Source organism: Thermobia domestica, chromosome 1 (genome assembly GCF_964235325.1).
Source record: "Thermobia domestica chromosome 1, izTheDome1.hap1.1, whole genome shotgun sequence".
Taxonomy (NCBI): Eukaryota; Metazoa; Arthropoda; class Insecta; order Zygentoma; family Lepismatidae; genus Thermobia; species Thermobia domestica.
Genome location: NC_137454.1, coordinates 378,948,554 through 378,971,596, shown reverse-complemented (window position 1 = coordinate 378,971,596; position 23,043 = coordinate 378,948,554). Strand labels below are relative to the sequence as shown.

General features: G+C 37.2%; 1 protein-coding gene across 19 annotated transcripts in view; it reads right to left on the bottom strand.

Moving 5' to 3' along the window:
* LOC145664570 (uncharacterized) overlaps window positions 1–18,158 on the bottom strand; it is a 341,481-nt gene extending 323,323 nt beyond the window's left edge. For 18 of the 19 annotated variants that reach the window (XM_081731472.1, XM_081731375.1, XM_081731383.1 and 15 more), the window contains exon 1: window positions 16,696–18,158. In XM_081731472.1, the coding sequence (XP_081587598.1) occupies window positions 16,696–17,302 (607 nt within the window). In that variant the 5' untranslated portion in view covers window positions 17,303–18,158. Of the gene's footprint in view, window positions 1–1,106; window positions 1,331–16,695 lie in introns of those variants that run through there. The other variant, XM_081731410.1, reaches the window with a different exon arrangement.
* Window positions 18,159–23,043: the final 4,885 nt, after the last annotated feature.

The following is a 23,043-nucleotide window of genomic DNA, read 5'->3' as shown; positions in this document are numbered from 1 at the left end:
CTTGACTGTTTGTCATAATGAAATATTCTATTCTAAAACAACAGACTGTAGATTCATTCTGCACATATGCAAATCCCGATAGAATCCCAAAAACATCGTAATTTGCAGTTATTATGATAAAACTATAAGAATATTCAAGCGTGATACTTTCAGACTATTTGGCAATCAAATACTAATTAGTTTGGTGTTTTATCTTGTGCTAAAAATTAAATTATGTATTTGAATTTTGAATTCAAGCTTTACTACTTCAAGAAAAAATGGAATAGGACAATGATTGTATGATGTCTATATCAGGTGTAGTCGTGGAGCGTCTTGGTTTGGTTGGTCAGGAAGGGCGCTAAGGTGGGTTCTTGCCCCGGGCGACAACTAGTTTATTTGCGTCGCTGTATGTAAACCTTTATTTGATAAAGGAGACTAAAATTGGAGATTGATAATAAAATTGGCAAATTATACTGCCTGGAACCGGAAGATAAGACTTCTTGAACACAGGGTCTTATCATCCTTGGAATACCTTGACTTGTACATTAAAGAGTATTTATCTATAAAATTTGAAACTCAGATGTCCTTCAGGCAGATAAAATACACAAGCTAAACAGAGGGAAATTGGATTTTGTCAGTTCCTTACGAGAGACTTTATTTTCCTTTGAAAAAAATAAAAAGTTAGTTTTGACACTGCAATAAGCATTTTTTACAAAAAATATGGATGCATTTCTAAATGATTGATGTCATCATTACAGGTGGCTCAGTGGTAGCGCGCTTAGCTCTAGTGCGGGGGTTCTAGTTCGATCTTCGGCCAAGTAACTTTGTGGTGGACATCGTGTCATGTGTTTTTTCTCGGGGTACTTCAATTTTCTCCCACTTTCTGATTTCACTAATTCTTCCATTATCACCCACTTACTTTAATGAAAGTTTCCTTATTCTAAAGAATATAATCGTATAACGTTAATCTGAAAGATTTTATTTCTTTGATGTCGCCTTTAAATCTTCTGTATATTTCTTTCTATATACGATGAACCACAACAACAAACTCTACTGTCCACGCACCTTCGTTTCTCGCTTCCGCTGAAGAAGAGAAAAAAACTCTTTGAAAGTTGATGAAACAGCTGTGGCGGCGTCTTCTAGTCCTGCCTGTGTAGCGTCGCAGACGGCGCCCAGTAACAGCAGCTGCATACAATATAGGATAAAATGAAAGTCAAGTAGCTTTTTTCTTCTTTTACCATAAATTTCTCATCTTGTCTCCCGACTGTGAAATTTTATGCTTCGTTAAGTGAGCAATAGGCTCTTTCTATTATCCCAACACAATACATATTACTCAGCTTAGAAATGCATTCTCAAAAAACACAGATTTCAATAAATGAAGAGGATAAAATATAACTTTGTTGTACATTATTTTGTAAATCGCCTTTATTAAAGAGGTTTGATGTAACGTTTGATTAAATTTGTTTCGATAAAAAGATCTGTGCTATTCTACTTTGGGATTAAGTTGTAGGTTTTTGGTAATCAAATCAGCCTGCCTTCTCTAAAGCCTAAAGATGTAAAAAACACAATGGCTCATTGGTATGAATTATCTTTGGTTCGATTCCATCGTGTAAATTTACCTGCGGATTTTCATTCCTGGCAGATCTTCATTTATCCAAGTCTTTTTAATAACTCAGCCATAGACACATACACACACACAAAAAAAAACGTTCTGTGCACCGAACCCCCCCCCCCCAGTATGGATTCGATGTATTTTGTTACACAGAATCCAAATTTCGAAACCCCAGGACGATTGATCGTGTCAATTTTTTATGGGCAAAATTTTTTTTGCGATTTTGTATACGGAAAATACACGTAAGACAGAAAAAAAATTGTGCAGTGAACCCCAGGCAATGGATTTGATGTATTTTGGTACACAGAATCCAAATTTCGAAACCCAAGGACGATTGATCGTGTCAATTTTTTTATGCGCAAAATTTTTTTAGCGACTTTGCATACGGAAAATACACGTAAGACAGAAAAAAAAAGTTTTGTGTAGTGAACCCCAGGCTATGGATTCGATATATTTTGGTATACAGAATCCAAATTTCGAAATCCCAGGACGATTGATCGTGTCAATTTTCTATGAGCAAATTTTTTTTAGCGATTTTGCATACGGAAAATACACGTAAGACAGAAAAAAAATTGTGCAGTGAACCCCAGGCAATGGATTCGATGTATTTTGGTACACAGAATCCAAATTTCGAAATCCTAGGACGATTGATCGTGTCAATTTTTTATTATGTGCGAAACACTTGAGCGAATTTGCATAGGTAGGACAAATTGTTTGGCCCATAAAAGAAAATTACGACGTTCCATCGTCCAAGGGTATCGAAAATTGGATTCTGTGTAACAAAATACACCAAATCTATACCCTGGGTACCGCAGAACATAACCTTAATTTTTTTGTATGGCTGTGTTATGGGTATCCTTCCTACCCAAAATCGCTCATGTTTTTCGCCCACAACAAAACATTGACACGATCGATCTTCCTGGGATTTCGAAATTTGGATAATGTGTAACAAAATACTGTAAATCGAATCCATACTCTTGAATGTGCTGCACAGAAATTCTGGTTTTTGTTTGCCCGTGTAATTATTCCACATGTGTTTATTGTTCTCTTTTTTTAGGCTATAAACAATACAAAGGGAAAATGTTATTACTAGTTTACCGTGATTTATTAAACAAATTATAGTTCATTTCACTTTTACATTACATGAGATCGAACCTACTATAATTACCAACCAGAAGTGGAAGCATTGATTTATGACTGATGCGTTGTTCTACTGTATACGGTACTACTTTTCTTGCTAATGTAATATTAACAAATATTAATAGTAAAATTCATTCGTGTTATTAACTTAAAAGTACTGTAATTAAATAATCTTGAATAAAACCACTTCATCAATTATGTTATAGGGTATCACGTAAGTGTATAGCAAATTCTTTAGTTCTCACACTTTGGTGTGCTAGATCCAGGTTCGATTTCCGACGGGAGCAAATGTGGTTTGGATCCCACGTTAATCAGTAGATCCTGTCTCATATAGCCTCGCTGCTGAAAGGGACGTTAAAATCAACTCAATCAACTCTTTAGTTCTCACATTTTCTTTGACAGATTACTAGCAGAATGTCCGTTCTTCATACGGGGAGAATACTTGCGTTTTGGATATAAAGGGCACCAAAACTGTTAGCAATCTACTTAGGGACCCCAAAAACTATGAATTCGACACTAATATTAGTAATTTTCAATTAATTTTACATGCCACCATTGGCCCTTAGGAGTACTAACGGGAGCTGAATTTGGATTTAAAGTATCGGAAAGAGACCCCGAAAACTAGGGGTTCAACACTAATATCGGTCATTTTTGATCATTTTTATATATCTTCTCCTCCACTGAGCTGTATCATTGAAGTGAAATGATAAAAGTCATTCCAGTCCTGAACTTCACCTATGCGGAAAATTTGATCGACATCGGTCGAGTGATTCAAGAGTTATTAAGTCATAAACACAGTGACCTTCATATATATATATATAAATCATTAGGAATATATTCAGTCTTTTTGAGACCAAAGTCAACTATATTTTTTATAAAGAATTCATCAGTTTACAGCCTGAATTACAGTAGCGCTAAACCACACAAGGCTATATAAACGAACTTTTCAACAAGAGTTGTTATTTGTCCCTTCCCCAGAATCTACCATTCCCATTATACCTAGGTACTGTGGGGGAAATTACTTTTATATTGACAGTTCTCTCACCATGCTCTCAGCTCAGCTCCACCACGTGACAATTTTTTTTCAGTGGTGCGAGCGGTTCCGGGTTTGATTTCCGGTTGGAACAATCGGTTATCCAGAGTGAAGTTTTCCTTGGTTTTCTTCATTCACACCAGGCAAATGCCGCAATGGTACCTAATATGTAGAACCCAGGCCTTTTCCTTTCTTTCGCAATCTTTTGTTTCTTCCCTTTCCTCCTCGTATAATGTGATCACTGAGGGACGTCATCTCTCAAACGTGACGGGCTAGATGACGAAAGCTCAGAAATCCAATTCCTAATCGTAATTTTAATGCTGCAAATTCGCTTTCATTAATTTATATGCTTTCTGATTATTGATTTGCCCTGACGATGAAATTCACATCACAGAAATCTTAGCTTTAATAGTTTCCTCCCATAGTACACCTGATGATCCTAATTTCATTGTCTACTGTATGTTAGTATGATCGATTTCACCTATAAGATAGGAATAAGGCAAGTTATTTGAAACACGTTTCATAACATTCCTATGATTTCACACTATGAATACATCTTATATAACAAGCTGCTAAGAGAAGAAGGAAGCATCTATGACATAACGCTTTTCAATAAATGTTGCCACGCCACGCCAATTAAATGGAATAAGCTGTTCCTTTTTCTTTCTTTATAATTCACTTTGAATGGATGCTAGAGAAGTTCGCTTTACTGAACAATCTATAAGCGTATTGTTCGTTGCTGTCACAAAAGAAGTCCCTTGACACTTTATAAAGCTTTCACCTTCTGAAAGCCTTCCCTGCTCTACAATAGCAAACTTCCTTTTTCTGCTGAGGAGACGTTATTGGAAAGGTAAACACAAGTTAAAGAAATATAACTGAAATAAAGTCAACAGTTCTTTCTTACGCGTTGACAGAAGAGTGACGGGGATTCTAAGGTACAAAGCATATTCCGGAGCTGAATTCATTTATTAATGAGCATATTACAGATCTTTTCATACCTGCATACAGGTTGATCCAAAAGTCGATACACCAAATCACATTCTGATAATATATTTATTATCAGGATGTATGGTTCAGAAGCGCATCGTAAATGCTAGAATGGGCATTCCATGTAAAATAATCACACATTAAAATAATACTTGCTCAATCATCAGATTTTTAAAATATATTTTCACCAAATGTTACCTCACTAATGACGTGCTGAGAAAGATTATCACATTTTTCATCTGCCGCCATCTTGGATTTAGAAGTTGGTATATCAACCTCATTTGTTACTTTTGTATTACTTTTAAAGTATTTTAGTTTACATTTTGGTTATTACTTATACCCCATTCAATTGGATATTTTTTACTATATGCGTTGAGTTGATTGGTTTGTTTCCAATTTCGTTCATTTATGGTTTGTGGATTAATATCACCTAGTTTCATGGCTATGAGGAAATACTGCCGGTATAATACTTGGTGATAATTATGATTTCCACTCCACGCAGCATCTAATTGTACTGCCACATTTGAGTTATTTGAATTCGCATCGAATAAAGAGCTATCTCGCGAGAGGATAAATTTATCACAGGCGAGTTTCTCCCTCCAATATATTAACTTTATATATGGGAATTTTTTCCGGTGTTTAATTCTCCATATACGAGGAAAGTCCAATTTATGACCGGAATTTCCTTATATCAGGTGCCACTGTGTGCAGTTAGGCAGCCATATCCCATCCTGTGATAAGGTACTCCTGACACTTTTGTGTGACAACAGGCAGTTGAGTAGATGTTCTCAGAGAGCGGCAACGGATGATAGCAATAAACTTGGCAGTGTGCAACTGGAGGCCCCAGTGAAGTAGTGCTGCATCAAGTTCCTCCTCCTCCTGAAGAAAGGCTTGAAACCTGCTGAAATCTTCAGAAGACTAAGTGCGCAATGTGGGGAAGAAACCCTGTCTCAGTCGCAAGTGTACGAGTGGTGCTCAAAATTCAAGGCAGGAAGAGAATCCATTCTAAGCATGGCATGTACTCCAGGCCGAGCTACTGCATTCAACGAAACCAATATTCGTCGGCTGTAGCAGCTCATTCTCAGTAATCTATGCATCAGTGTGAGAGATTTGATTAAAAGAAATAAATTAAAGAAAAAGAAAAATACTGATAGTAGAGCACCTGACATTGATCATTTGACATGAATAACGAAAACTATAAATTCTGGAATATAAGTCCCTCCGGTTACTAGTGCACGTACTTGATGCACAGAGTCCCGGGTTCGATTACCGGTGGGGAGGTATTGAAATTAAACACACATTTCATCTTAAACTGTAGAACAACAACTCGTGTAGCCTCAGTGCTGAGAGGAATACTAAACTCCAATTCAACTGAATGCTGGAATATGGTCGAAATCTATAGTATCGTTTCACCGTTTATACAAAAGAAAACTTCCATAATACGTCAATTTACACAATAAAACATCCATAGTACGGTAATCTACATACGAAAACATTCATAATACGGCACTCTGCTCAAGAAAACATCCATAACACGTTAGTCTACACAAGAAAACAACCATATTACGGCAATCTACACAAAAAATATACATAACACGGCAATCTCTAGAAGGATTTAAGAGACCACCCTCACAGAAGCAACAGGTGACATTAAGAAGTTACATCTCCAAATTTCATGAGTGAGGTGTGACTTTATGGAAGTGCAATAGAATCATCACATGGCCAAACTGAATCTATCTTCAATTTTAAACTTCCGAAGTTTACTAGGCGTAAGTGTCGCTGGTCTAATAGAACACCCTGTGTGTTTGAGTGTCCATCTGTACATCCATCTGCGAACAGGAATGAGGGCTAAAATTACGAAATAAAGAGACACAGGTTTTTGCATGAACTCAGCGCCGCAAGAAAAGGTTTCATCCAAATCTTTTCAAGTAAAATTTGTGCGGGGAGAGGGGCGAAATCGAAATGTAAGGAGGCTGCAGTGAGACACTATTTTGGTATATAGGCAACAGAAATGTATTTTTTCTTAGCTTCAGGAAGGGGCAGTCAGCGAATTTCGGCGTGCAGAGACTCTCCCCGGGACACGGTGACCCACTGGTAGAGCGCGTATTTATTTTGCGTGGAGTCCTTGGTTCTATCCCCGGCCAAGTATGTTTGTGATGGGTTTGTGATGTATCCGTTGGTCTTCTCAGGTATTCCCGTTTCCTTCCACTTTCTCATTCTATCAATTCTTTCACTTGTCTCAATCGTCGCCTCTCTTATGTTAAAGGGCATAATCGTGGGACATTAAACTGAAAAAGAAAAGTCTCCCCCCGAAAACTATACCTGGAAGTAACTCTGACTCCACCACCTCCTTTAGCTCATTGAAACCGGAAGTTGTAGGAATATATCATTTCTGGTTTCAACATTGATTCAAGTAGAACAAAAATTGTAATAGATAGAGTAAAGCGGCTTTTTGATGCGGATTCAACGTTCTTAGAATAGGTTATATCCCCGATATTATTTTCACTAAAACCGAAAGAAGTAGAAAGGTATTAATTATAACTTCCGGTTTTTATAATGATCTCAACAGAGCAAAAGTACTAATTAGGTCCAGGAAAACATTTAAAAGTAGTACATAGATTAACGGTACTAATCACAGATTCCATCTAACAAAGGAGGGTCACGAAGTTGCTCCGCTGCGATCCGAACGAGACAATTGTGTTTGCATTTGATATGTTATAACTAGACGAATCATAAAGTTTTACGTGCCACCGAGCAGAGTGTTGTGAGTTACAACATATTTTGTAATGTGAAGGTTACAAAAAATTACCTGGCAGAATAGTGTGAATCCAGTAATTTGTTCGGAAACAGTTGGGTAAATTGAAAGCTCGGCGAACACATATCCCATAATTTTCATGGAGACACTTTATGGGGTAAAACTGTTTGCCGCAAGGCCTCCTGCAGGGTCCCAGACGGGGTCCAACTCAACATTTTTAAAACGCAAGGGGGGTTAAGAAGCACATTGTTTGAAAGCTGTTGTAAAATGAAAGAAAATTGAGCAAGTCTCGACTCTCTACGACAATCCTGTGCAAAATGACGGTGGGTGAAAATGTAAACAAAAGCTTAATTGAAAATCTATGGCCACCTTGAATCGAAGATGGAAGCTTAAAACTTATATCGAAATTATAGGCATACCAAACTGCTAAAGATAGGAAAACCAAATTTGGCATGAACACTGATCTGTAGAGGACGAAAAGATGCAAAACATTCTAAAAACGCATCTTGAGTTCAAAATTCCGCACTATGTATCGAACGCATGTCCAGCTCAAACTACTGGTTTTGCAGAAGCGAAATGTGGTATTTTCGTTTATGTTTAATAGCAGATATCCAGAAAATATCAAAGAGTATAATCTGTAACCCAATATGGCTGCCAGCATGAGAAATGAGCTTGTATATAAATATGCTATTTCTTGGAATGTTTTGACAAACCAACAAAGTTTGTGCAGCTCGATGCATTGAAATGATTTGCACAGCTCAATGGTACTGAACACCAATCTCGTAAATGAATGTTTTTTTTTTTTTATTTGGTATTGCCTGAAATATTGCAAACCAATGAACAGGATACAAACGTAACCATTAGGAATACATTACGATAGAGCCACCAACCTGACTGGTGCAGCAAGTCCTTTATGTATGAACTACATATGACAAAATTAGAAAAATACCCGAAGGTATTGAACTTCTGTTTAGTAGTATGAATAGGAAGTCAGAGTTGTCTGTTCATCGCATATTCGTTATATTCACGTAAATGATATCGAGAGAACCGTGACGAACGTGCATTAGGAACAAAAAAATTATGTGTAGTAAACGAAAGAAATAGTAGTTGAAGTGGATCGAAATTCAATTGTTCTTCAGTCTTCCTATTGTTTCTAAATACATAATGAAGAAAAATAGAGATTTAGATTTGTACTAATATGAGTGATATAGGTATTGAGCGGCCATCTTGGATTCAAGATAATTATAGATTTTCAACAAAGTTTTTGTTTACAATTTGACCCGCCGCCATTTTGCACAGATTTGTCGTAGAGAGTTGAGACTTACTCTATTTGCTTTCATTTTACAACAGCTTTCAACCAATGTGCTACTTAACCCCCTTTCCCATTTGATAATTTTGAGTTGGACCCCGTCTTGGACTCTGCGGGGAATCTTAGGGCAAACTTTTTTTTTTGAGTTGAGTTGATTTTTAGTTTAGCGTCCCGTTCAGCAGCAAGGCTATATGAGACGTGGACCTACTGATTAACGTGGAATCCGAACCACATGAGCTCCCGCCGGGAAAACCCTGGTCTCCCACGCCAAAGGCGCGTACGCTAACCGCTTAGCCACGAGGGAGCTCAACTTTTTTTTATCCCAAAAAGTATGTTCTTGAAAATAATGGGATACGTGTTCACCGAGCTTTCCATTTACCTAGCCGTTCCTGAACAAATGACCCGGTTCAAACTATTCTGCCAGCTTTGTAACTTCTACATTACAAAATATGTTGTAACTTACATGTTGCTCGGTGGCACGTATAACTTTGGGATTCGATCAAATGCAAACACAATTGTCTCGTTCGTATCTTAGCGGAGCCTCTTCGTGACCCTCCCTTGTAAGTATTTATAGTTCTTTTGATACCGGAAGTGATGGATACTCTAAGTACTACAATATCTAGTCACAATATTGACTCCCATAGGTCAGAAACTGTTAAAGACAGTCAGTCTCTATTCAAAAATGTTTGCATATCAGGAATGCTTTTGCAATGAATGGTCATTTCCTGTATGCAATGGCTATTGATCCATACAATTAACCTTCTTTTTAGAGTGTTTCTTTTTTAACCTTTTTACACCTTGCAGGGATCTGAATGAAATCATAGACTCTCACGATGGGGGTCCTGGTGACCCCCCTAATTTTTGCAGAGTAATGATTAATACCTTGTTGGAAATCTTAAGAAACACTGATTCCAACGAGATAATACTTGCGCAATTCCCGCCCTATTTATAGAAGAAGAAGAAACAAAAATCCTAACAATATGAAAAAATAGAATTTGGGAGCGCCTTGGCAACTTTTACAGGCACTATACGCTGAGAAAATTAAGTTAATGTGTGGACACTACGCTTGTGACAATAACGTAAAAAATGGTAGCCATTGGTGCAGTACAAAGGAAGATAAATTTCAGAACAAAAAATTCCTATAAAAACGCCCTGTTTATCATTTTCGAAGAACTGTCGCAAACCGTCATTTAGTCAGTCCTAGTGACCTCTCCAATTATCACAGAATTATGATTCATACATCGTTACGCAGAATGCATAGCGGCGGCAGGCTTCATCTTTCAGAAACACACATTGAAACCAAAATTACCTTTCTACCTTAATTAGGGGTTGAGCTATTAAAGTGTAATGCCCTGACGAAGCAGTTGCGTCCTTCGGTGTTGAAAGTAGCCAAAAATGTTTGCATTTCAGAATTATTTTTACAATGAATAAGCATTTTCTATATAGAATGGCTATTGAACGGTATAATTAAACATGTTTTTATCTTTAATTTTTTATAGTGTGTTTGTCCTTTATTACATACGTATTATTTAGACATCAAATTACCTTCCGGTGCATTGAAAACAGCCGACAATGAAAGAGTAATTGTGGGAAAGCAGTGAAATTATGTCACTTCTATAGAACTGAAAACTTAGCGGTTCTAAATAGAACTTATTATATTTGTCTTGTATGAAATATCATGCATTACATACACATACTTACCATATGTCGAGCTGATACAGAAACTTAATGAAGCTACTTTAAAAAAAATAAAAGAATTTTCTTTTTTGCTTGCAGGCCCCACACCAAACGAAATTTCTCAAATGAAGTTGCGTTGGATGGAAAACCCCTTTAAAGAGATGAAACAGATGCTGCATTTGCGTGGTTGTTTAAATTTTACACCTGACCAATTATATAAAGAAAAGCACAAAAGAGCTTATTCCTTTCAGTGGTGTACTTCAGGGATTCATATAATTCATACTTTAATTTGAGAGAGACAGAAAAAAAAAACAGACGAAAGAGGCATTTTATTTGAAATTATGTTCCGCATAAATATCCATTTTTATTTGCTCGTAAGCAGTATGTTAAGCTGAGAAAAGAAAAAATATAAGAGAGATTCCTAGGCTTTTTAAAAGTGCTTTGGAGTGAAAGAAAAATATTTTGCTTTTAACTTTTTATACCTTTTTTGTTGCAATTTCTGATCCTATGAATTTGAGCATATTCATCATCATCATGAAATTGTGCATTCGTTTAAGTCAAGCACAGCAAAGTTACAGGCTTCGCTTCATCTCTCTTAGAACTGGATTAGAGGATAGGGATAATTACTCTACTCTCGATATCGTCCATCAACTAGAAATGTATCATTTACCTTTCTCTTTCACCTTTTACTGTACTCTATATTATTTCATGTTCAGAGCGTTAAAGAATCTTAAAGTGGATTACAGAGACAGAAGAATAACATAGCAGCTTTATAGGAACCAGACAGCTGTTATAGTAAGAGATCAGAAGGAAGCAAACATAAGTAAAGGAGTAAGGCAAGGATGTGGATTTTCCCTTCTCCTGTTCAACGTCTATATAGAAGAGGCTATCAAAGAATTCTTTGATAAAGACAAGAAAGGCGTAACAGCAAATGAACAGGTTTTCAGCGTGATAAGATTTGCTGATGACGCACTGATAACGGAGAAAGAAAATGATTTGCAGGAAGCAGTTTCAAACCCGAAATACCAACTAGAAAAAAACATGAAAATGAAGATATTAAGAAGAAAACCAAAGTGATAAAGTGCATAAGAGCAGGGCAGGAAGGGGCAAACATATGGCTAGAAGGGGAGAAAATCGAAGACATTAAGACGTTTCCCTATTTAGAAAATCTAACCTCCTCGGACGAAAGAAGTGTAAAAGACGTAAGTTCAAGAATAGCACAGGTTAAACAAGCATTCAATAGGAAAAGAGGGCTGGTTACATTAAGAAATGTGTCGTTGGGCATTTGAAAACCATTTATTAAGACCCTGATATGGAACGTGGCGCTTTGCGGATCAGAGACGTGGACATTAAAGAAAGCTGAAATACCCAAGCCGATAGCATTTGAAATGTGGTGTTGGCGCAGAATGCTGCGCATATCATGGACCGAAAGGAAAAGGAATGAAGACGTACTAAAGGAAGCAAATGAACAACGAGAGATCATGAAGATAATAGGAAAAAGAAGAAACAGCATGCTTGGCTATCTTATTCGGCACCCTATTGGATCACCGTACTGATAGGAAGGAAAGCAGAAGGAAAACCAGGAAGAGGAAGACCAAGAATATAATATCTAGGTGCAGTTAGGAAGAAGAGACCTTATGAAAGTATAAAACAGCTCTCTCAAGGAAAAGTTTTAAAATATCCATGTTGCCTACCAACCTTTGAGGAGAGAAAGGAGAAGACATTATTTCACTAGTAAAATATTTTCTTTCCAAATGTTCATACCATTAGTTTCTTTTAATATTTACCTATGTCCAGTATTGTCCTTTGATCCTCCCATTACTCAGTTTTCAGTTTTACGCCCGACGGTTTTACCGTGTGTGCTATAGGAGATGGTGATGATGAGAAATGAATGGAATGAAGGAAAGATGAAGAAAGTGAGCGGAAACGAGAGAGCCCTGATGAAACCAACGCACACAGTATTTGGTCACAACAAAGCCAATTTGGCGCGAACTGGGATCGAACCAGGGACCTCACGCACCTCTTAAATCCTCTAAAACTTACTCTTACCTTCTATCACATCCCTAATAACACAATTCGTTCTCAAATAACGTTCTACGAGTTTACTTTTTTAAAACTATATCCAGTATATTGTTCTCTTTTTCAACAATTAGCTACTCTTACATTTTTATCTCTTCAGTTGAATATCGGAATGGTGGATTCAAAATAAACCAGCCTGACTTCTTTCCCAATTCCTATCTATGCTAATGTATACCTATGCCATTTATATATATATATATATATATATATATATATATATATATATATGCCAAAAAATAAATTTTATTCAATCAGGGTTGGAGTCTATGTAGAGAAATTATCCAGATTGAATCCCTCTTCATTACAGCATCTCTAAAGCCATGTTTTAGTATTAAAAACAGTGGGAAAAATCGGCATTCTGGTGGGCAAAAATAGTCCCACAAAATACACTTACGTCTTTTGTCTTATTATGTGAACATTCTTGTGAGTGGTGATTATGCCCTAATTGTGACCTAAATTACAATGTTTGATAAAATGTCGAATAAGTATTCTTGGAAAAAATCGTATGTATTTATTACGCAAACATCAAGAGAGGATAAATTAACATAAAAATATTTCATTCTATTATCATTTTAGTTTTCCTTTTAGCAGCAGAGGCTATATGAGACGTGGACATAGAGCTTAACGTTGACTTCAAACCACATGTGACATCGGCAGGAATCAAATGCGGGTCTCCTACGTCAAAGGCGCATGCACTAAATGCTTAGCCACGATGGAACACACAAAAAATATTTGTTTTCATGATGCTGAAAATTTATTAATTTGGGCCCGAATACTTAATTAGAGTTTAGAGCGGAAGGGGTTATTGTTCGAATTCTACTGACTTCTTCAATACTTTTCTTGCGTACAGATGATTTTTACAAATATACATATTTCATAGAAACTATTTTGTCCTATGGATATTTACCTCGGCTTGATTTTGTTGGTTTACTGTATTTGAACATAATTCTAAATTCTTTATATGTGGTTGTGAACTCGTGATGTATCATTAGGGAATGCTCACTCTTTTGTTTTAGTGATAAGGGATCCTTCAATGACAGACGACCAGGTTTTCATTATCATTTGAATAAATTGTGTTCTTCGGTTTCATGTACGGAATTCGGGAATCGACACAAGCGTCTCTTAATGAAATGAATGCTTCAAGGCAATAGTGTAAGCAATTTGATAATTCAACCTTAATAACTTAGTTACATATGACTGTGATTAAATTGGCTGGGTATGAGCAAACTAGTTCGGTCTGGGTTCCTCTCGGCCACCAGGACCGGTGTACTTGGTAAATGGCCACCTTCGAAGGGTCAGACCCCCGATGCCCAAGGCTTCACATTGTCTGCAACTTGCCACAAAACAATCACAGTAAGCGTCGAGAAATGTTAGTTGCTGTTACAGGTCAAAATTTACGACAAAGGAGTACCGAAGCTTAGGTTGGAGATGGTGAACGGTATGGTAACTAGAATGGTAGACTGTAATTTTGATAGGGGTCCCGGGTTCGATCCCAGCCCCCGCCAAGTGAACTTTGTGGTGGACAAACGCCGTGCTCGTGGGTTTTCTCGGGGTTCTCCCGTTTCCTCCCACTTTCTTCATTCCACCATTTCACTCATCTCTCATCATCACCGTCTCCTTTAGCCTAACCGGCATAACCGTGGGACGTAAAACTTAAAGATTTCATTTCATTTCATTTTGTAATTTTGATACTCAACAAAATCCATCAATGACAACAGTCACGTTTTCTGAAACCAAATATACGTAAAAAATAAAAGATCAGATACCACAATATAAAAAATTAAAGAGATACCAAATAATTTCCACTTGCCTCATAAAATACTAGAAATATAACTGTCTCTCTTTCATTCAGTTTTGATCACGAACTTCTGTTATAAGTATTACAGGTCTTCTAACGTGTTGTGAGATCATATGATCTTGCTTCATTATCGAAAAAGTGAAAAGTTTCACCTCTAGAATTAAAGATAATAGCTCAAAGAATAATTTTATAGAAAACGAATCATAATATTCGAATCATTAGGAGGAGTTGGTAATCATCTATGCAGTGTCATTAATAAATTACTTCAAAACGAAAAGAAATATTTTTCTTCATAATTATGTGACTTAAAGAGAGCGTGGTCCATATTATGTCAAACTGTACTTCAATGACCCATTCACTCCTATGATTCTATAAACATACAATGAAGTTTACTATTAGACAATACTAATCCGAGCTTAATGAACTCCTTCTTTCAATTAGGTTATGTAACACTAAGTAGATTCGTGAAAATTATAACCTCGCAAACTTTAAAGTATTTATTCTACTTGGAACGTTTAATGCAATAGTTACAGCCTTCTTCCATATAGTCTAGTAGAGTTCTGGAATAACCTACTCTACCGCATTACCTGGGGAGAACGGTCAGTCGTAATAGAGACTTACCGCTGGTGTGTGAGGTCCCTGGCTCGATCCCCGCCAAGTAAGTTTGTGGTGGACAACATCGTGTCTTTGAGATTTCTCGGGGTACTATCGTTTCCTCCCACATTATCATTCCACCATCAAATTCACTTGCCTTAATCATTAGCCTCTCTCAGCCTAAAAGGCATAATGGTGGGACAATAAATTGATAGATTAACATTTCTCGATCAATAATTATAAGAATTCTGCTACTATATATATGTAAGAAAATAACGTATTCCAGAGAGTTTTGCGAATTATAACTCACACTTATATACCGATATCACAGAAATGGTCCTGCAGCAATTAATAATGTTATTTCGACATTTACATATTTAAATTAATAGATCACATACATATGTTCTTTATGATGAACCCTGAATCTTGAAATTGATATTAACTTCTAAAAAAAATGGAGGTACGACTTTATCCCTAAGGCTGCCTTAGATACTCATTTTACAGATTGCACCGTGTGGACTTTGTGGTGGACAAACATCGTGATCATGGATTTTCTCGGGGTTCTCCCGTTTCCTCCCACTTTCTTCATTCCACCATTTCATTCATTTCTCATCTTCGCCGTCTCCTTTAGCCTAACCGGCATAACCGTGGGACGTGAAACTTAAATTGAGTTGAATTTCAGTTTAGCATCCCTTTCAGCAGCGAGGCTATGTGAGACGTGGATCTATTGATGAACGTGAAATCCGAACCGCATGAGCTCCCGCCGGGAATCGAACCCGGGTCTCCCACGCCAAAGGCGCGTATGCTAACCGCTTAGCCACGAGAGAGCTCCGGTTCGTATAGAGACACTATATTGGCTACACCATCCAATTTCTAGATTATGTTGAGTTTACTCAAAATATGTTGAATATATTCTGAACGCTAATAAACATATCATAAACATGATACAAAGATATTCTTTTAGGCAATTTAATTTCAGTTTACACTTGGTTAAAAAGGTGTAGCAGATTTTTTAGGTCACCCATCTTGATTGAGTTTTTTTTTGGGGGGGGGAAGTTTTCTTCATTCACTCGAGTCAAATGCCGGAATGGTACCAGGGGCACGGTGGCTTAATGATAGTGTGCTTACTTCTGGTGTGGGGTACCTGATTCGATTCCTGGCCAAGTAAGTTTGTTGTGGATAACATCGCGTCTGGGGTTTTCTCGAGGTTTTTCCGTTTCTTTAAACTTTCTCATTCCACCAATTCTTCCATCATCATTCATTTGCCTTAATCATCGTCTCCCTTAGCCTAAAGGACATAATCGTGGGACGTTAAACTGAAAGATTTCTGGAATGGTACCTAGCATACAGGTCCCAGGGCGCTTCCTTCCATCCCGATTCCATTTTTCCTTCAGCCCTTCCTTAGATAGAGTGCTCGCCGAGGGACATTGTCCCACATAAATGATGGGCTTACGAACGTAGATGCCAGTAATGCCTAGTAGTATGTATAAATAAATAAATAAAATGATTTGAGTTTAGTGTCCCTGTCAGCAGCGAGGCTGTTTGTGACCTACAGTTTAACGTGGGATCGAAATCACGAGGCTGTTTGTGACCTACAGTTTAACGTGGGATCGAAATCACATGAACTCCCGCTACAAATCGAACTGAGGTCTCCTGCGTCAAAGACTCTTATCCTATTCACATAACAATGAGGAAGCTTCCTCGTTAAACAAGTATTAGTGTAAGCACTTACCTGTATCTGGAAGATGATCCACGTGAAATTTCTTCTCTGCTGGTGTAATAAGGACTCCAAAACTCAACTGCATTCCATGATTGAGAACATGCACTAGAATCGAACACACAACCACTACCCATCCCCAACCACCTTCCGGATAATAGTGCCTCCACAAAGTAGCTGTTTTCTTTGGGTCAATGCCTTTAGGGAATTCTGTGTTAAATACTTCGTTAGAGGATTCTGTATTGGGAATAATGGTGGGTTGTCTGGCGACAAGAGAATGACTACGCGATTCCCTTCCTCCGGTTGACCCACGTTTCGGCACCTGTTGCTGCTGAAAGGATGGCTGCACTTCACTTACAACAACCGTGACCTCTGTCGAAAGAAGTCGCTCGTTCCCGTTGGCGTCCACCGTTTGTTCCACACTCTCCAAACCTTCAGTTGTAGGAGCTCCAGAACAGGTGCACTGTTGAATTAAATCACACGTGTTTATTCTATATTGGCCACACTTTTCAAGGTGAACAATGGTAGATGTATGAACGGGCCAGGTTTTGCTTCGGGTGAGGGATTCCATTCGTGGAGTTACGTTGATAAACCTTCTAATAATGTAACGTTCTTGCAACATGTTATAAATACTGGAAATATTTATGTATGCTTAATTTTGAAGTGATTGATCAGTTCTTAATGAATTTGATTAAAGGTAATAGACCCACGCTCAATTTGTTTATTTTTTGAAAGTAGTTATATGTTTATTTTTCAGAGAAAGAAAGTCTAAATTTCAAAATATACTCACTGAACAATATTTATTATGAACAGATTTACGACTTGATAAGCTATAGTTCAGAAATAAGTTAACTGATTTTAAGTATATAGTTGTCAGACTTTTAAAAATGTGTCAGTAGTAGCCTACTATCTTACAAGATTCATCTGAAAAAGTTGTTGGGAAAAAAGTGCTTTAATCATCTATTTTCTACGTGCAACAACGTAATACCTTTCTTCACTGATTAATACTTGTGTATTTTAGATACATCACTGAGGACTTACGCTATTTGAACAATTTATTCCCAACTCATTAGGAAATTTTGTTAAATCACACATATCTCACATTCTGTGAAATTATAACTTAGTTTTTAAACAGCGTCATCTAGTGATAATTCTGTTTCGTGGATGCATTGGAAGTTAAATTTCGTTCTTTGTGTTCAGTTATTTCAATACTTACACAGAAATTACGACACGTATAAAGCAAACTTCGATACATTTATTTGAAGGTAATGTGCGTTCATTCAAACTATTAAAAAAAAGTGTGATAGTAAGAAGACAATCACATCAAATTCCTTTATATTCCTTTAAACTTAATTCATGTTTTTGAGAAAACGAAAGAGAAAAAAATTACAAAATAACGCTGCAATACGTTTACGAAACGTGAACCACGAAACAAAAAGAAATTCACTCGCGTTCACGTGTTCCGTCGTCTCTGTGAAGTCCACAACATAGAGGAGAATACTGGAGGTCAGGAAGCTGGTATTTGGTGCTCGACGTTTCATTCGCGCATCGTGCCGCGTCTCACTGATTCACTCCTCTCTGCATCAATGAAAATACTGAAAAAATGCAGTCGTGTAGTTACGTGAAAATGAGGGACAATCTGACATACGTGTATTTGTTACATACATTTACCTACTTTTCTCCCCTATTGTCTTACGTTTTGTAAACATATATTTACACTACTTCATATTTTTGTATATCTCCCATATATTTGTGTTGATTAATTTCAAACCTAAAATATGTAAAACGATAATTCATGTCTGTAGCGTTGTATATTTGCGAAACATGATTGCTTACTCTGAGGGAGGGAGGGCAGACAAAGTTTTGAGAACCACATCCTTCGACGAATATTAGGACCGAAGAGGAACGGGAATGGGGAATGGTAGAAACTTCATAAAGAGCAACTGCATAATTTATACCTTTTACCGAACATTGTGAGAGTAATAAAATCTAGGAGGTTCAAGTACGGAGATCATGTAGCCACGATGGAAGAACGTAGGAACGTTTTCAAGGTTTTAACTGAAAATCCAATCGGAAAACGACCATTAGGAAGACCTAGGCGCAGATGAGAAGACAATATTAAGATGGATCTCGCAGAAATAGGATGTATAAAATGAACCAAGTTGGCTAAGGATAGAAGTCAGTGGAGAACTTTTGTGAATGTGGCATTGAACCTCCGTGTTCCATAATCGATAGAGATAATTATAGTTTGTTAGTCCACTTGAATATCTCCAGAACATATTTGACATACACGTAAATACAAAAGAAACCAGGGAGGGCCTGGTATTTTTTTAAATATTGGAAATATAACAAACTAAAACTAACTCTATGCCATGAACGAACTGCTTTTTACCAACAGAAGGAAGGTTTTTGTTATCTCCTTCAAAAGTTTGTAAAATATCCGTTTAACTCTATTTTAAATAATATTTGTGAACTACAAAGTTTGCTATAAAAATGTACGACAAAGAGAAGGATATGCCCGTTGTCCTTTTTCTCGTCCCCCATTGGCGATTCGTAGTCTTCAAAACCAACGGATGCAATTTCTAAAGCATGTGCGTATGCGCGAGTGTTCCCTCTTCCGGTGTTCTTTCAGTTTTGCATCCCGCACTTATGCCGGGTAGGTTGAAGAAGACGGTGATGGTGAGAAATGAATGAAAAGTATGAATTAACTGGAGAGCCCCAAGCTAAGATCGAACCACGGACCCCATGTATCAGAGTTGAACGCTCTACAAGAGCTGAAAGCTGTGCAGCCACGTGCCACTCTCACCGTTGCTCTTGAACTTTATAGAAAAAATATTTTTCAGAAATATAAACAGGGAAGTCCGTTCAAACTCTATTTTTTAATATATTGATTTACGTAGATTCTGTAGTGTCGATTACACTGTTCAACAACGAAAATGTAAATTGAACAAAATCAGCTAATTCTTATTGATTTTGTGGTGCTAATCACGGATTTGAAAGTTATTTTCAAATATTACCTCTACTTTTTGTTTTACAGGCATGTCTATTAATAACGCTTTAAAAATAAATATATTCGCTTCGTTTGGGGTAAAATGTTACACTGATCCGGCAACACTGCAGAAACTATATGAACGCTTGGTTTCATTGTGTTCCTGATCTCAGTAGTGTTCTGCTATTGTTAGAAAAGACAGGTTTAGTGCAGTTATCAGCGTTTTGGGTGTGACGTTTGTGTAGTGCAGGACATAAAAATACAACTACAAGTACGCAAAAATACTGGTATTTCGAATGTATATTTTTAAATAGTTGTCGGAACTATTTCAAGTGACATTTTGAGGATTTCAATAAACAAAAATGCCGCGAAATTGTGTAAACAGTGCGGATAGCTTCTGCTACGTGTGTGGGAAAGTGACATTTTCCTCACAAAAGCAGACTATAACACCACTAATGAGAAAAGCCTATCAATATTATTTTGGTTGTAAAATTGGAGACCAAGATAAATCTAAGAAATCGGATTAATGGGAAGGGGCGCTCAATGCCTTTTGCAGTGCCCATGATTTGGAGGGAGCCAAGCGACTACATCAGAGACTGTTATTTTTGTATGGTTCCTTCCGTCAAGAAGGGAATTTCCACGAAGGAGAAGTGGGCCTTGATCTATCCTAACATTACTTCTGCAATGCGCCCTGTTCCACATGGAGAAGGACTATCTGTTCCTGACCCACCTAAAGAATACGATCTTTTTTTCTGATGATGATCAAGAAGTTGAAGCTCCTGAATCAAGTACTTCGAAGGACCCTACGTTTGTGGTAGAAGAACCTCTATGTGAACCACATAGATTACTCAAGAGGAACCAAGTGATCTAATCAGAGACTTGGACCTCTCGAAAAGCAAAGCCGAAATTTTAGCGTCACGCTTAAAGCAATGGATGCAGGAAAAAGTAAATATTTCAGTGTATCGGAATAGGGAGAATATGTTCACTTCATTTTTTACTATGGAAGACACACTTGTGGCATGTACAGATGTAAATGGTCTCATGAGGGCACTTAAAATTAATTACGAACCTACGGAGTGGAGGCTCTTTATAGATTCGTCCAAGGTGAGTTTAAAGGCAGTGCTTTTACATATTGGAAATGAAGTTCCTTCAATTCCTGTCGGTTACGCAGTTCATATGAAGGAATCTTATGAAAACTTGAAACGTTTACTTCAAGCCATTAAATATTACGATTTTCAGTGGCTCATTTGTGGTGACCTTAAAGTAATAGCACTGTTGCTAGGTATCCAGTTAGGGTATACAAAGTATTGTTGCTTTATATGTGAATGAGACAGTAGAGATCGTGGATCTCATTACCGCAAAAGTGATTGGAGTACCAGAGAAACTCTTCAGCCGGGAGTGAAAAGTTTGCAGCATGAACCACTGGTAGATCTTAACCGAATTTTGCTTCCCGCTCTACATATTAAATTAGGTCTTATGAAAAGTTTTTTAAGAGCATGAACCAAGAGGATGAGGCCTATAAGTACCTAAGAGGACAATTCCCTCAATTAAGTGATGCCAAAGTTAAAAAGGGTGTTTTCATAGGGCCACAGATTAGGCAACTATTCAAAGATCACAAGTTCGACGAAATTCTCCAAGGTGAGGAGAAAGCTGCGTGGGAAAGCTTGAAGAGTGTTTGTTCACAGTTCTTGGGAAGACACCGAGCAACAAATTACAAACAACTGGTAGCAAAGTTGTTATTGTGCTACGAAAATCTTGGTTGCAATATGTCTCTGAAACTCCACTTTCTTTATTCACATCTAGACTTCTTTCCCGAAGATTGTGGAGCAGTAAGTAACGAATATGGTGAGCGTTTCCATCAAGATATTGCAGCCATGGAGAAGAGATATGAGGGAAAGTGGAGTTCTAACATATTGGCCGACTGCTGTTGGACTATTGCAAGGGATGCTCCAGATGTAACCTACAAAAAGCAAGCCAAGCGAAGGCGCTCAAAATAAAATAAACATAATCCTGTACAAGGGATTACTTGAAACTTTTGTCTACATTACAGTGTAGTTCTTGCATAAAAAGGTATTTGTACATATTTTTAATGTTTTGATGTTAATACTGATTTTTATTACGGAATTGTTAATGTTTAACTTGACCACTGTTACTTTATTTTCTGTATCGCTGTGAAACTGGTATTTGCGCAATTTTGAAAAAGGGAGTACAAGGATATAAAAAGCTATAGGTTAGGGTACGTAACTCCCCAGCTTATCACATCACAGTGAAATAGATAAAAAAAAAGTGAAATGTAGGTTTTTAAAGGATTTTGCTTAAATGTTCTATAAATATTAATACATTTGTATATATACAGCTACTGTTGTACAAGGGCGTTTTTTTCACAACCTGAGCTAAGAAAATTCTTCTATTACCATTTCCTTTCATATTATGCTTAAATGAATGTAAAAATCGCAATTTCAAAGAATTTACATACTTTCGATCAAAATTTGTTGAACAGTGTTACCTTTTAAAAAATAACAAAACACTCACTGTCAATGTACGTTTAAATGCTATTTACATATAAAAATTTTATATTGATGTTGTTGAACAAGAGGTAAATACAGTAGACTGAATATGGCGGAACAGCAGACTGGATAACAAAATATCCAGATAGGCCTGAGTTCTATTAAATCATTTCTTTATGAACATTAAGCATTTCACCCAAGAACAATTTACGAATACAGTACTGCTTGTTCGTACTGTACAGTTGTATCAGGAACAGCGTCAAGCTTACAGTATTGAGATCCATTAGACGCTGACAAAACAATGAACAAGGAAAAGAACGCTGCTCTGTTCCTGTCACAACTTGTAATTTGCAAGCGACACGTAGAAGGATCGTAGCAGACGCCCGCTTCCAATACCTTGGAAATCAGTGGCGTATATACGATTTTGTTTCGGGAGGGGCTTTGCTAACTTTAAGGGGGGGCTTTACCTGAAATTGTGAAAATTTTGCAAGATATTTTATATACTTTACTATAGTAAGTAAGATTTCGGGGGGGCTTAAGCCCGGAAGCCCCCTCCCTAAATACGCTACTGTTGGCAATGTTACTAATGCAACATTTTGCCTTTCTAATTTAATTACGCTAAAATAAAACTAGGCTGGATAGTAGCTAGCCGGATATTCGGAAGTTTACTGTACAATATATAGCATAGTACGTTGTAAGGCGTAAATGAGAACGCTACGGAAAAAGAAGCAAAAAGAGAGGAAAAAGTAATTAAATGAACACGCGTTACCTAAAAAGGAAGTCGTCTTCGTTCTTTTGGAGTTGCAAATTTTTCTATTGCTTGTTAATAGAAATCTCAAATGCATTCACAAGGTCTCTCTGAATAGA